Source organism: Esox lucius, chromosome 16 (genome assembly GCF_011004845.1).
Source record: "Esox lucius isolate fEsoLuc1 chromosome 16, fEsoLuc1.pri, whole genome shotgun sequence".
Taxonomy (NCBI): Eukaryota; Metazoa; Chordata; class Actinopteri; order Esociformes; family Esocidae; genus Esox; species Esox lucius.
In genome coordinates, this window is record NC_047584.1 from 10,712,226 (window position 1) to 10,727,960 (window position 15,735).

At 42.8% G+C, this 15,735-nt stretch overlaps 1 protein-coding gene across 1 annotated transcript; it reads left to right on the forward strand.

Annotated features, from left to right (window-relative positions):
- Positions 1–1,531: 1,531 nt before the first annotated feature.
- On the forward strand, positions 1,532–15,172 carry inhbb (inhibin subunit beta B). The gene is made up of 2 exons (XM_010894756.3): positions 1,532–2,669; positions 12,866–15,172. The coding sequence occupies exons 1-2, from the start codon at positions 2,270–2,272 to the stop codon at positions 13,687–13,689; spliced, it is 1,224 nt and encodes a 407-aa protein (XP_010893058.1). The 5' UTR covers positions 1,532–2,269; the 3' UTR covers positions 13,690–15,172.
- Positions 15,173–15,735: the final 563 nt, after the last annotated feature.

The window sequence follows — 15,735 nt, forward strand, 5'->3', positions numbered from 1 at the left end:
GAATACAACTGTAGAATTTAATATCTTAATTTTACCACTGGCAAATGTGTTTTGTCACACTTTGTTTTCTTTCATCAAAACTTAGCAAATATAGTAAGTAGGTCTCTGCTGCATTAGTTGCATTAGTCCTATCCCCATCAGGGTAGAATAGCAAGTTTTGGAACCACTCCTCCATCCTTATGTGACTGTCTTACAAAGTTTGTGAACGAAAATTGAGTACCATTAACTGATAACTTAAATGTAAGTGATTTCACATGACGACTATTGCAATTTGGTGGAAATTAGCTTTTTAGATTCGCAAAATCTCTGCGAGCCTATATGTCCTATTGCGTTACTCACACTTGAGAAAAGACAAACCCCTTGGAATCTCTGTTTACGCATGTATTACATTTCAGTTATTTCAAGAAATGCAATATTTTACGTTTTCGTTTTTTGACGTTTAAATGCTAATTTTTTAAGTAACGTGGGGACAATTGTTTGAATTCTATATGATCACATATAGGGGAGTGGTTCATAGAGTATGTAAAAAGCTTTATCCCAATCAACATTTCCGGTCAACAGCGCAACTCAATCTCCCGTGGCCAGTCTAACACTGACCCGGCCCGGGGACTAGAGACGAAAATAGCCGTGTGCTAAATTATGTGTTTTGTTGTTCATTGTCCCGGTTCAAATATGTTTAATCACGCCCAAAGTTGACAGTAAGGTGCAAGTTGACTTGTCCAATTAAACATCTTAAACGTACCAGTCAGGAAAATATTTTAGACCGTTTTGGTTTTCTGATGGACCTTTCTTCCAACACACCGTTGTCAAGTGTAGTGAAATTGTTTAAACAAAAGAAGGCGCTGTTTTCATTTTCCTCGTGGGTAAAAGCGCACAAATGGCGGTGGTAGTGGTGCTGGTGATGGTGCGGCGTGCATTTTGTCCGTGTGTTTACGTGGATGTTTATTCCTTGCTATAGTTGTGAGGAACATATACAGATGTCCTCACATGTATAGTAACCAATGGTCTATCATGACTGGTAACGGATGGAAAATCAATCTTCAATTTTGTAAAAGATTTTTAGTTTTGTGATAATAGGGTTAGAATTAGGGTTATGTTGGGGGAGGGGGGGTGTTATACATTTAGTGAAAATACATTTTGCTTCTCAATAATATAATACATCTTAGAGCATGAGATGTCTTACATATATCCCGACATGTATTTAAAATTATCCGTTTTACCACAACGCCTATAAAAATGTATGTTTATTTGAGGAAGTATGAATAATGGAGAATAATGGAGAAATACATTTTAGGGGTTGAAAGTGTCATTGGAGTAGTTTAGAGTATAGAAACAATGCCCCCCCCACCCCCACCCCCCTCCACACACACACACACACACACACACACACACACACACACACACACACACACACACACACACACACACACACACACACACACACACACACACACACACACACCCCACACGTGGTCACTCCTTGTATAAAAACTTTCGAGTTGCTGTGTCTGTCGTGATTGCTTAGGAGAAACGTGTAAAGATAACAGCATCTCTCAAGACGCAGACAGAAGCGTCCCAAATCCACGTTTCTGGTCATACTCAGCATTAGACAAATAGGACATTGATCAAGGGATGAGTTGAGTATGAATTGCTTTGACATTTAATTGGATTTCTAAAGTTTCGCTTAAGATTGTTTTTAATGTGACAGTAGTAACCTTAACTTCACATCTGACGTTTTGCGTCCTGATCAACGACTACAAACCCGTGCACAGGTGAGATTGCCTGGGAATAAATGTGTTTTGCAAAGTCATTAGACTGTCAGTTTTTGTAAAATTGAAGACATGGCATTTCGAACGCAGTAGCATCACTCAGACACTAAGACTTTCAGGTTCGGTTCGCTGGTCAAGAACGCCGGTCAAAAACCTACACCTCTGGAATTGAGCTTTAGAAGAAAACTGAACTGGTAGTGCGCATTGGACAACACTATCCAATAATTTAAGGGCTGGAGAGTTAACAAAATAAATCTCGGGAATAATCAATTAGCCCGTACATCCAGCAACGTCTTTTGGAATGCAAAAACTACGTGGACTCTTTTGGATTACCCTACCCTGTGCATCAATCTTCGTGACATGTGTACACTTCTCCGTCGCGCAGAGGTAGATTTTTACCATGCTAAACTTGTGAAATAACCCTCTAACTTTGGTCTTTATATTTAATAACCACAATTCCTCTGCAGCGTGCTTAGGATTTTCAGACTCAAAAAAAGAAAATGAGAACATATAACCTCACATTGGCTTGTATAATTGCTTGCATACTTTCAATCCGTTGTACCTTGGGGACAACTGGAACGGACACTACGGGTGCAGAGACTCAATCCCTAGCGCAGGAGTCGTGCGCGTCGTGCGGGATGCCGGAGGCTTCAGAACGGGTGGACATAGATCTTTTAGAAGCGGTCAAGAGGCACATATTGGACAGGTTACAAATGAGAGAAAGACCCAACATCACTCATCCTATCCCAAAGGCGGCAATGGTGACAGCACTGAGGCGGCTTCACGCGGGTAAAGTACGGGAAGACGGGAGGTTTGAGATCCCCAATCTGGATGGCCAGGCTGCCTATAGTAACGAAGTGCAACAAGAGACGTCAGAGATAATCAGCTTCGCTGAATCAGGTATTAATAATATTAGATTAATATATATTTTATTTCATCACCAGTTTTCTCTATTTCTGTCTGTTTTAATGCTATTCACTAAATGTTCTATACAAATAGCTAGCATTTGGCCAGCGGCCACCAGTGGCTTGCCAGCGTTTGGCTCATAGCCACATTTTCCAGAAGACCACCAGCATGCACCACGTTTCCAATCTATGTTTTCTTCATAGTAAAATACATTTTCAGTTAAAAGATTTAGCCTTTTTAACATATGTGTAAAAAAAAAAGTTGTCAGCAACTGGTGAGCCGCTGGAAAAATGATGAGCAAAACCCTGTGGTTGATGCCCCGCCGGCCGCATTCTAGCAAACTTTTTCTGTCACCTACGCTTTTAGTAATTACATTCGTATCAGGACCGATCAAGCAGGCTTTACATTCATCCAGTCAGGCGGATGGGGGTGCTGAGGCTACTAGGGGTGCTGTAGTAGCCTCATCAACCCTACCTCCCGCAGTTATGATTGTCCCATTAGAATTCCTTCATTTATTCACTCAATAATTAAATATAGAATCAAAACTCAAACGACCCAGACTTAGTAAAGTACTATATACAATTTTCGGCAGTGAAACTAATCTTATCTAGCAATTTGATTAGATTCAACTTTATTGTCATTGAACAATATGAGTACAGTACAACGAAATGCAGTTAGCGTCTAAGCAGAAGTGAAAATAGAAGAGGGCAGGAAATGTACAGTTAATTAAGTATAGTCTATGTTACTAGTGGAATGCATAGATGTGCAGTGAAGGCAAATACAGTGCTAATGGCTATTCTAAATGAGCAATGAAAGCAAATAGGGGAGGGCAGAAAATGTTTTGTATAATGTATGTTCAGTGTTAAGTATAATGTATGTACAAGTGGGAATAGCTCTGCAATCAGGCAGATGCAAGTACAATGGCAATTCTAAATGTGCAGTGCAGGCAAACTGAAGGTGCAAGGTGACCTGCAACTGAAATGCAGGGATAACATGAAGGAGGTTCTCGAAGTAGACATGTACATGTAATAACTGAGAACTTACTTATCAGACTTTGCAAGGCAGTGTCAGAGTCCAGTAGTACAAGGGAGTAGTGCAACAACATCCCTGAGAGGCAGTACAAAGCGGTGGCCAGGTGGGTATAGTTAGTGTTGGGTCACAGAGTTCAGCAGGGTTACAGTAGATGGAAAGTAACTGTTCCTGAGCATGCTGGTGCAGGAACGAAAAGACCTGTACCGCCTACCTGATGGTAGGAGGGCAAACAGTTTGTGGCATGGATGTGAAGTGTCTCTGATGCCACACGCCCTAAACAGACACTGCTTGCGCTGGAGGTCTTCAATGGCTGGGAGCTGGGCACCAGTCATGTGTTTGGTGGTTTTCTCCACCCCTCGTAGGGCCTTTCGGTCGGCCACGAAGCATCCGCCAAACCACACTGTGGCACAGTTCATCAGAATGCTCTCAATTGTGCGGCGGTAGAAGTTCACATGGATCTGGGACATGGGGGCCTTCTTCAGCCTCCCAAAAAAGTACAGACGCTGCTGTGCCTTTTTCACCTGCTTTGAGGTGTTGAGGTATCCTGGAGAGGTTCTCGGAGATGTGGACACCCAGGAATTTGAAGCTGGACACACGCTCCACCTCAGTGCCATCAATAAGAACTGGGGCGTGACTGCAGCCTTTAGACTTCCTGTAATCCACAATGAGTTAATTGGTCTGGTTGTTGTCAGTGCTCTATGCCGCCAGGAACTTGACCTCCTCCTTGTAGGCTGACTCTTCACTGTCACTGATCAGGCCTACCACTGTGGTGTCGTCTGCGAACTTGACAAGGGTGTTGGAACTGTGTACAGGAACACAGTCGTAGGTGAAGAGGGATTACAGGAGGGGGCTCAGCACCCAGCCTTGTGGAACACCAGTGTTCAGGATCAGGAGGTGAAGTTGTCTTACCTGGCAGACTGGGGTCAGTTGGTTAGGAAGTCCAAAGTCTAGTTGCAGAGAGGGGCTGATCCCCAGGTCATTGAGTTTGTTGACCAGTCTAGAGGGGTTGACTGTGTTGAATGCTGAGCTAATGTCTATGAATAGCATTCTCACATTCTAACATTCTCACATGGGTGTTACACAATCTAAGAATGTGTAAGTCTAAGTCTTAAAAGATAGTTAGACCAAAAATCCTGTTTAGTTGAAATTCTCCATGGGGTTCCATCTGAATGCCCATGGTGTCATATTTAAGCAATAAGTCACTGGGGTGCTGGTGGTTTATGAACACTATGGTCTCATATACCATGGCTGTTTGACATTCAAAATTCTGGATTTTAAATACCTGGTTACTAATTTACTAATTAACCTGGTGCTTTGCATCCTGAATGCTGATGGCTACGGGTATGACATAACATTTTTTACTGCTCTAATTGTGTCAGTAACCGGTGGATAAGAGCAATCTGGAGGGTTTGTGGTAAATTGCCAATGTACCACGGCTAAGCACTGTGTCCAGGCCCTCTGTGATTTGTCGTACCCAAGAAGAGCTTTTCTCCCGTGGTATATTGGTTATATACTTTATATACTTTATATACGTGGTATATAAAGTATATACTTTATATACTTTATATACGTGGTATATTGGTTATATACCACACTCCTGTGAGTTTTATTGCTAACATAAGCCATTATTTACTGCTCTGGTGTTAGCATAATTTGATTTGTCAAAATTAATTCATTAAAACCGGACATGTTAACTATTAAAAGCTGCATTGTCTGTGGAAATGAACTCCATAACTCATCAAACTGAGACTGGTGGCATTGTTCACCTCAAAGAAATTCTTATTTTCAACTGCCCTGAGATTGATAAAGGCATTATGTTACACACAAATTGTAGTTAGCTAGCTAGTTAGCTAATTTGCAATCTAATGAGGCAATAGCTACCCCCTAAAAGAATATACAATTTACTATTCTCACAAACATCAAATAACGCTGCAATTCTAATACAAAGCATCAGGTTACACAAAAAACCTGCTAATACTGTACTTACAAACTTGTCTTCACTGGTAGCCTTGGGTAGGGTGATGATCCTTTGGTGTGAAATTAATCATATTTTTGTTCCTTTTTTGAAACCTAAACATCATAGTACTTAATGCCAATAATTCTCAGTTTCAGATTGCTACATTTCAGATTGCTAAATAGCAACGTGTAAAATCTTAAACATTCTCTCTTATACCTCTCTTGGCAAACAGTATGTAACCTGAAATGTCCCAGAAGTTGGAATGGAATGCAAACCAGGATGATAGAAGGATGGTGTCAATGGCACAGTCCAAAATGTCATCTGTCAAAGTGATTTATTTATCATGATTTATTTATTGTAATTGGCCCACAATGCAGTCTGAATTCTTATATTGATAATTTGTCTGTTTGCTGCCTGAGAATAGAAATGGTAATTCCTCAAGCTGAAAAATAATAAATGCCTAAAATACATTTAAAGCAGTGTATTTTCGGCAATAAAATGTACATACAATGGGGTTGACATCTTTATAACCATCCAATTTTTTCAAAGCATTAAATAGGCATAGCCAGGTGCGTAGATATGGGGGAGAGGTCATGACCCCCCCCCCACAATATTACAGACAAGCCAATTTGAACAACCCGGAAAAGTGTGAAATTCCTGGGATCCACAGACGGGTGACAAATTAAAGGAAAAAACTGTCAGAACAGCTTTAATGCACCTTGGCATACATTCTGTGAGTCTTTGAAACTCTACTGAAGGGATGGAAGACCATTCTTCCAAAAAGATATTCCCTTTCCCCATAATTTTAATACTCATCAAACCATTCAATGATGCCATTGCCACTTAGATTCTTTTCTGTTGCCATTTTGATCCAAAACTGAGGTCAACTGGGTCTGCTCAGTATTGTTATACATGCCACAGCACATGATAGGATGTTAATTGCTTAATTGTAGCATGCAGTACACCTGTATTTGTTATGTTCCTCCACACATTTTTTCCCTTAAATTTGTCACCTGTCTGTAGCTACAAATAGTAGACTAAAGGTACGTCAGTTTTGCTGGGGGCAATGGAGAGATTTGAGATCTGTACCCTAAGTCATCTTTTCCCCATGTGTTTCTTTGAAATGTCCATTGTGTCTGTGTGTGGATTCCAAATTCTTCTTTGCCACATATCTACAATTCTAAACTCCACCAAACAAAATTATGAAATCCGCTACTGACAACAATATATGAGATCACTGAGCAAGGAATGTTGTGACTAGGGAAAAGAGTTTGGAGAGACCAATTTGGAGAGAAATTCTAGCGGCTTCTTGGGCAAACATGATTTTATGTTGAACTATCCCTTTAAAGTTCCAAAGAGAAACCCCTTCTTTCTCCTTTCATTCACACAGACACACACACACACATAAGAATGCACACATACTAATTCTAACCATAACCCAAACTTAGCCCTTGGCCTAAAATAACTTTTTTTCTTGTGAGGTCCTCACTCCCCTCCATTTTTGTTGGACTGTACAACATAGACACACACACTAACCATGTATTTACCTGAGTCTCTCTTGATCATGTCTGGACATGTGGGCTGTACATTTTTTTTGGAAGACATCAATAGCTCTGATTGGCTGATAAGATGGAACCTACTCTCTTAACCAAAACCACAGCATTGGTGTATTACAATGAGATACATTTTGTGACCAAGTCCAGAATGACTTGCAGCAGTGAGTAGATACATTTTAATTGTTTTCCCATCCTGGCAATCGAACCCTCAATCTTGGGGTTGTTAGCACCACATTTACCAGCTGAGCTACAAATGAAAATTTCAGTTTTGTTATTTCAATCTCAAAGTGTTACAATTTAATGATATTGTACAAAAATGGTCAATTGTGTATTTTACATCACTGGGCATTTGAGAAACCAGTTGAGATTCTGGACATAGAATGTGACGCTGTAGCCTACTGTGTACAATCAGCCTGTTTTTGCTCATACTAGCAGTTGCACTCAAATAGGAATGACACGAGCACGGGTGTGACATGCGAACAAAAGCAAGGCAATTATTGGGAGAGCACTGTGCGCTCACCACTAAACCCAATATGTCAACATTCAGAACAAAAAAACATACGAAAACAAAAGGAAAATGCTCAGAATAATGCATGAGACATTTGAGTCACTGGTCATCGGTTCAAGGGATGGAGAGATGGAGGGGGGGTGTATGGTGTGCCCATATTGCAGTTTTCTAAAGAAAGCTTTTGTCATATAAATGTTGACCAACCAGGCCTCTCTGTTTTCTTTCCATTATCCATGACACCTTTGAGCCTTTGTGCAGCATTGTGCCAAGGAACTGGCTTTGCTCCCTGCTCTCTAGACCCCCTCTGCCTTGGGGCCAGCTGGCACTCACCCCTGGAGCCCAAGCTGCCAGCCTGGGCATTATAAGAGGGACAAGGTACCTAGAGCAGCCTGAAGAGAGGCAGCTAGAACAGGCCCCAGTCACAGGCAGGGGTCCAAGCTGGGGACTTTGATGACGTTGCAGTCAAAGATCAAGGCGTGTTGGTAGGCGCCTAAGGAAGTTTGTGATTTAACGTTCTGGTGTTACTGGATTGGCTGGAACGTGTCCAAGTGTTTTTTGGCGTGGGATTATGTCCTCTGATTCACATCCGATGAACAAGGTGGTTTTCAGCTAGTTGGGAGGCAGCTATGGCCGTTATCTCTCTGTCGGCATTCAGTCTCATGACTGCGTGGCGGAGCAGGGGCTGAGACTGAGGGCGAGTTCGCTGCCAAGGTTCAGGTTGGGGAACGGTGCCAACCCCACGTCTTATATGACACGGTCCCGCGGGCCCTCGCTTCTGCGGAGGGATTCAGTGTCCCGCAACCACAGGAGCGGAGCGGAGTGCAGGGGGGAGATGTGTGCGTCTCGATTGTCGTTGGTACTGTACCTGGCCCAGACCTTGTTCTGCATCCAAAGTGGCACCCTATTCCCAAAATAGGGCACAACTATTACATATGGGCCCCGGTAGAAAGTAGTGCGCTGTGTAGGGAATAGGATGCCGTTTGCTATGCAGGCCTTGCAGAGCTATATTGCTGGCTGCCGGGTTCACTCTGGGACGTGGTCTTTCATGAACACGCGTCAATCATGCCCCGCCTAGAGCTGCTCCAGGCATTTATTTCACATCGCTCTCAATCCGAGTTCACCCACTGCTCACACACGTATCAGTCCGCATGCGCTTTTCCAGGTATAGCCGCTTCACAAAGCCTTTTTTAAACCTTCAAGGGGTTATGCTTTAAAAGGTTGCAAAACTCGCTCGTTTACGACTACCGCTTAAGCGGCTTACTCTGGTCAAAAAGTCCACGTCTGACTGCTCTATGGAGCTCACTGACCTACTGTGCTCTTTCACCCTCTTCTCTCCTATTTCCCGGTGTGGAATTCCTGGAGTGCTGAGTTTAGTGCTGTGCTCCAGCGGCTTAACGAATGCCTGCCGGTGCTGTGTGTTTGACTGGGAGGCACAGTTCATGGCAGAGCCGTGGTGCTCCATGGCCTGTGGTCTCAGATGACATAGCACCCTGCTTCAGGACATGCAAACATGCTGTCAGGAGGTCGTTACCCTAAAATCGCATCAACTTAATAGTCTTCTCGCCCAACGGCGGCAGAACTGTTAATGTGCCCGTGAAACGTCTCGCAATTGAATGCTTTTAAGCCTTGAAAGATGAGGACCCGCAGAAACCCGTAAATCAGTCAACTTAGGTGGTTAAGTAACAGTCGAATGAAATGAAATCAATGAGCACGGTGGGTTCGATGTCCCCAATAGGTGGACTTGGACAGGAGGGGCTGGTGAAGCGTTCCTTGTCTCCTCACACTTTAGCAACTCCAGGCTGGTTGGTGGCCTTCAAGCTTATTGAAGTTGTTAGTTGGAAGAGCCATCTCCAAGCATGGTAATCTGGTGTGTGTCTGAGGAAGCATTTCCTGATCTTTGACTATTTTCGGGCCCGTTGAAATTGAATAGAGTAAAAATAAATACAGGCGGAGTATCTATGCACATTGTATAACGTTCAAAAGTTTGGGGTCACAGAGATACAGTGTAGACTCTGTTAATGTTGTAACTGGACATTTTTATGGAATATTTACACAGGGGTTCAGAGGCCCGTTATCTGCAACCATCTCTCCTGTGTTCCAATGGCACGTTGTGTTTGTTAATCCAAGTTAATCCTTTTAAAAGGATAATTGATCATTAGAAAACCCTTTTGTGAGTATGTTAGCACCACTGAAAATGTTTGTGCTGATTAAAGAAGCAATAAACTGGCCTTCCATAGACTAGTTCAGTATCTTCAGCACCAGCGGTTGTGGGTTGGATTACAGGCTCAAAATGGACAGAAACAATTAACTTTCTTCTGAAACTCATCAGCTTATTCTTGTTCTGAGAAATTAAGGCGATTCCATGTGAGAAATTGCCATGAATCTGACGATCTTGTACAGTAATGTGTGCTACAGTATTCCCTTCACAGAACAGCACAAACTGTCTCTAACCACAATAGAAAGAGGAGTGGGAGGCCCCGGTGCACAACTGAGCAAGAGGACAAATACATTGGAGTGTCTAGTTTGAGAAACAGATGCCTCACAGGGCCTCAACTGGCAGCTTCATTAAATAGTACCCACAAAACACTAGTCTCAACGTCAACGTCAGCTAAGAGGTGACTCCAGGATGCTGGCCTTCTTGACATTTACAAAATTAACAATGTCTACACTGTATTTTCAGATCAATTTAATGTTACTTTAATGGGGACAAAAACTACTTTACTTTCAAACACAAGGACCTTTCTAAGTCACCCCACAAATCTATCCACTAATCGGATTAAGTACACAGATACAATATCCAACAGCTATATTTATTGTTTTATAAGATCGTATGACCATGCTTTAGTCCAGACTGAAGTATCTTTTGTTGTCGGAGATTCAGATTGCCATCTCTTCCCACCCAGCACCACCTTGCCTCACACGCAGTGTCACTCAGGGCACAGAGAAACGCCCTGGACTAGGATCTCCCCTGTTGTTCACTGGGAGCTGTTGAGGCAAGCAGCAAGGCATGGTAGTAAATGAGGTGAGGTTAAATACTTCTGTCTTCAAGACATGACAGCAGTAAAATCAGTTAAATTGTTATCGAATCTATGCCTTTGCATTTACACTTCAGCTACATTGCAAAATATACTTCTTACATACTTGATACATCCTTAGGGTTTGTTGTCGATGTTGTTCACCTACATGTACCTTTTACTTTTGTTGGTGTCACATGGATAGGTATGTGTCTCTGTGTGTGTGTGTGTGTGTGTATATATGTGTGTGTGTCTGTGCAGGACAAGCCCTAGGCTTTTTGGAGCATTGAAGGAGTCTTATTTTAAAGGCGATGAGACATTTCATGTTTTAGCATTAATTTCCTGTTATTCAACACTTTGTACCGCAGCAAAATTAAGAGAATTTCTTTTTGTTCTAAAGCAAGTTTTCTGCAATAAACCACATTTGCCATACAGAAAAAAATAACATTTATTTTCACAAATTCCAGTTTACTTTACAGAAAGTTTCCCACAAATATACGCAATTTGCGGAGTTGTGAAATAGTCAGTGCAACATTTGAGCAGATATTGCATGAAGTTCAGTTAGGAGTTAGGATAAAAAATAAATGTTTTATTACCTTTCACATTTTCCAGTTTTTGTCCCCTCTTCATTTTGTGCAGTCCATTTTACGATTATGGCCTGCCATATCACGGAAAGAAGGGGTTACGAAAAGGGAAGTTTGATATGTGTTCTTCATTACACATGTTGCCTAGCCATTCAATCTCTTCTTACACAACAACCACTAAGTATTTCCCATTGGGAGGAGACTGCATTTTCAGGCCAACATCCCACCCATCCACCCCAGAGGGTACAAGTCAATCTGTTGAAACAATTTTCTTTACACCCCATGAAATTATTACCACACATTTTGGTAGTTGGCCAGATTAAATATAAATCTAAAATTGTTCAGCTGACGTGGCTAATTTATTGATTTTCACTGACTTCCAACAGGTTAATTATTCTAAATGATTTAGTTTGGGGCCACCATGCTGCTGGAGACACTCGGCAGCTGCCTAGTTTGCTATGAGGGGGCCGGCCCTGTTTGTGGTTCTTTGGCTCCACAACTGAAATACATGAGCATGAAGGAGAACTAGTCTGAACAGGTCTGTGTAAAAATGATTACTGTTACTGTACTATGTTGTAGGCTCAGGGTCGCTTTAAATACAACCATCTTTGGTGGCCAGCTGTTGACACCAACTCATGCTAATCAGTTTGCAAACAAAGAAATTTAGCAGGTTCAGCATATGCTCAGCAGAAGTCGATCCTGGCTAAACCTCAAGCAGAACCCCTCTTGGTTTTCACAGTAATTTGGAAGACATCATTAGGCTTAAAAAAGATATGGCAGACTCTGCACCCCATTATGCCTTGGACATTTCAAATCTCTTCTTTGTGTTGTTTTAGAAAGTAGCCAGTGTCATGTAAATGGCTTTTATTTTTGCATCATCATGCTTGTGGTTTGGAGGGCCACGCGTTCAATGCCAGGCTGCAGCACGGTTGTCTTCTAATACCTTACTGCAGTCTTTGTGCTGTCAGTCTCAGAGGCTCCGAGTAGCTCCGTTTTTTTCACAGCACCACACACACACACACACACACAGCCAGCTCTCACAGCAAACTCAATGAACCCCCTGTGGCCCGAGTCTTGTCCATCCCATTCCCCCCTCAATTCCCCCTCTTCTCGTCCATTACCCTTCTCTCGTTTTCTCCTCTACCCATGATCCTGTTGCTAATCTTCACAATCAGACCTGAGGCCAACTGGGCCTGCTCCCAGAACTGGGCAGTCAGGAGGGGACAGCCAATAAGGAATCAGGGTAAAGTCATGTGATAAACCGAGCATTGATGGACAGCTTTTTTTAAAGACTGAAGTGCTCCCTGCCTGGCTGAAGGCAGCCGGTAGATGTTTTTTCTGCTTCACTCTACGGTACCTCCTGCAAACGACATGGATGTAGTGTGATTCATTCAACACGCTGTGTGAGGATTCAGTCCTGGGTGAATCTTTTCTGCCTTTTCTGAGTAGCCTTCATCCATCAAGTCAGTTCATTCTGTAGACTCTGGACTGTATACAGTAGTAGATAACACATACTCCATCTCTTCTTGTCTCCATCAGATGCGCCGGCTTCATCTCAAGCCTCTAAGTCCAGCCTCTACTTCCTCATCTCTAATGAAGGAAGCCCGAACCTGTATGTTTCCCAGGCGAACCTGTGGCTCTACTTCAGGCTGCTGCCTTCCGGCCAGGAGAAAGGCTCTCGGCGGAAAGTCACAGTGAAGATTCATTACCAGGAAGCAGGAAGCGGTGGCGCAGCTGGAGCCGGGGGAGGAACCGGGCCGGGGGGTCGGTGGGCTCTGGTGGAGAAGCGCGTGGACCTAAAGCGCAGCGGCTGGCACACCTTCCCCCTGTCGGAGGCCGTGAGGGCCGTGTTCGATACAGGAAGCCGGCGCCAGGACCTGGAGGTCCGCTGTGATGGCTGCGAGGCTTCCAACGTGGTCCCTGTCTTGGTGGACCCCGGCGACCCGTCGCACAGGCCTTTTCTGGTGGTCCGGGCAAGGCAGGTTGAAGGGAAGCACCGCATCCGGAAGAGGGGGCTGGAGTGCGACGGTAGAAGCGGAGGCCTGTGCTGCCGACAGCAATTCTACATCGACTTCCGCCTCATCGGCTGGAACGACTGGATCATTGCACCCGCGGGTTACTACGGTAACTATTGCGAGGGGAGCTGCCCGGCGTACATGGCCGGGGTACCGGGGTCGGCGTCGTCGTTCCACACAGCGGTGGTCAACCAGTACCGGATGAGGGGCATGAGCCCCGGCTCGGTCAGTTCCTGTTGCATCCCGACCAAGCTCAGCACCATGTCCATGCTGTACTTCGATGACGAGTATAACATTGTAAAACGAGACGTGCCCAATATGATAGTGGAGGAGTGTGGCTGTGCCTGAGCCAGGCTGAGATGGTTTGAACCTGAAAGTTGAAATCAAAAGACGCTAGTCGCACTGTACGAAATGACTTTTTTTTGTACTAACTACACGTGTATACGCATACCATTATGTGGAAGCACGCCGGCAAGTACACACAAACAAACATGTATTAAAAGGTTGTTGTAATCATCTGGCAGAGTGAGATCAATTTCTGTCCGTTCCATATATTATGTGTTGGGGTAGAGAAGGGAATGGTTGATCACCAAATGATCATCTTTTTCTAGTTTGTCATTTCTAGATGAAAATGAATAGCACTTCATCACTTCTCTGTCGAAGATAGAAAGAAAAGCGCTTAAGATATTTCACAGGTCCAGGATTAAACGACAAACTTTCCCCCTCTTGAACTTCGGCACACAGCAACATCGACAAAACATTAGCACTGACGGGGACAATTACCTGGCTTATACAATTCAGAAACATTAGCACTTCCATTAAGGCTATCGCAGAGACACTGAGACTGACTTATCTGACCCTGTGGAATTATGAAAAGGAACTATCAGCAAGACGCTTATCAAATACAGTCTTTCCTGGACTACACTCCTGTCCAATTGAGGTGATACAAAGTTCTTGACATTGACAAGTCAACATCGGTCCACGTTCTCTCTTCCTACCTGCGACCATTCTGTCCGGCACTGGGCTGCTGTGGGTGACCACTCACTGAGTTCAAAGGTGAAGATGGACCCTAGTGCTCACTGCACTAGAGAATCCAGAGAATGCAGTCTGCGCTGCCCCTATTTGTTTTCCGATGGACCTATAACGTGGACAAGGAGGAGTTTGTTTTTAGCGTCCAACTGACAGAATGGTGCAGAGGAGCACTTGTGGACTCTTTAAAGGCACACTGACACTCCTAATAGCACTTGCATAATTAAATGCCTTCAAAGGGGTACTGAGTTTCCTGCCGTAAAGTGGCACATGATCTATGCAATGTACTGTATATTAACCCAGCCACGCCCACCTACACAACTTCACCCGACTGAACCGAGCACTCTATTCCTACTCTTCTCCTGTTCTTGTAACTCCTCTTATCAAATACTTGAAATCTGATCTTTCGCTTCCGTTTTCCCAAAGCGAACGATTGTTATGACATTTGCACTGAAAAGTTGCAGGATTAGTTAATAAACAAACTGCCATTGTTATTTTTATAGAAATAAATTGCTTTTTTGTTTGTTTAAAAAAGGTATTTTACCTAATAATGGAACCAAAGAGGCCAGGATGATTTTAGCATATTATTAAAAGATGGCAAGGTCATTGCATTACTTTCTGTATAATACTGTTGATCATAAGAGGCCTAATCTAAGTATCAGGGTACAATGATGATTCCATTTCTTAGTAATATTATTTCCTGTCTATCTATTTTGTACAATAAACATGTGGAACATTTCATTTTTCACAATTCATTCTTTTTTTTGGTTTGTTTTCTATTTAATAAAAATATATTTTTAGTTTGTTTCAGAATCATTTAGTCACATAAATGTCATCTGTACAGTTTATGTAAAATAAAATGTTTTCTTAAAATATTTTGTAACTTTAAAATAAATTCTTACTCTGAATCATTGTGGTATTCTTCTGTGTTTTGGTCAAAATCCTTTTAGTATGTCTTTTCATCAGGTACTCGATATATAAAGACCCTCATTTTGTCATTTGACAACTGTAAATCTTCACAAAGTGGCAGAGAGCGACAAATGGTGTGCTTCTCTGGACTCTCAATTCATATAGAAGATCTCGGTAACCAGCACAAATAAAAACAAGCACTAGTAAATAAGTAGATAACTGACAACACCTTTAAGGGTATAATTTCATTAAAAATAAAGCCTTCAGTAACTTTTACCGCAGCCTTTAGAAACGTAATTTACCACAGCTCGTATCAATGTATAAAGTAGGGGGCGAAGGTACACCACAAAACAAAGGGAGGTTACTAAACAAACCCTGCATAAAAAACAAAGTGGTACTGTCAGTGTCATTCAGAAAAATGCTGTTCGCTGACTAGCTGTTTAGGCTAACTGATTG

Bases quoted from the DNA above. Each gene is read 5' to 3' on its own strand.
- inhbb (XM_010894756.3), top strand. From the start codon at position 2,270: ATGAGAACATATAACCTCACATTGGCTTGTATAATTGCTTGCATACTT. The intron at 2,670-12,865 runs GTATTAATAATA...TGTCTCCATCAG, and splicing joins AATCAGCTTCGCTGAATCAG to ATGCGCCGGCTTCATCTCAA.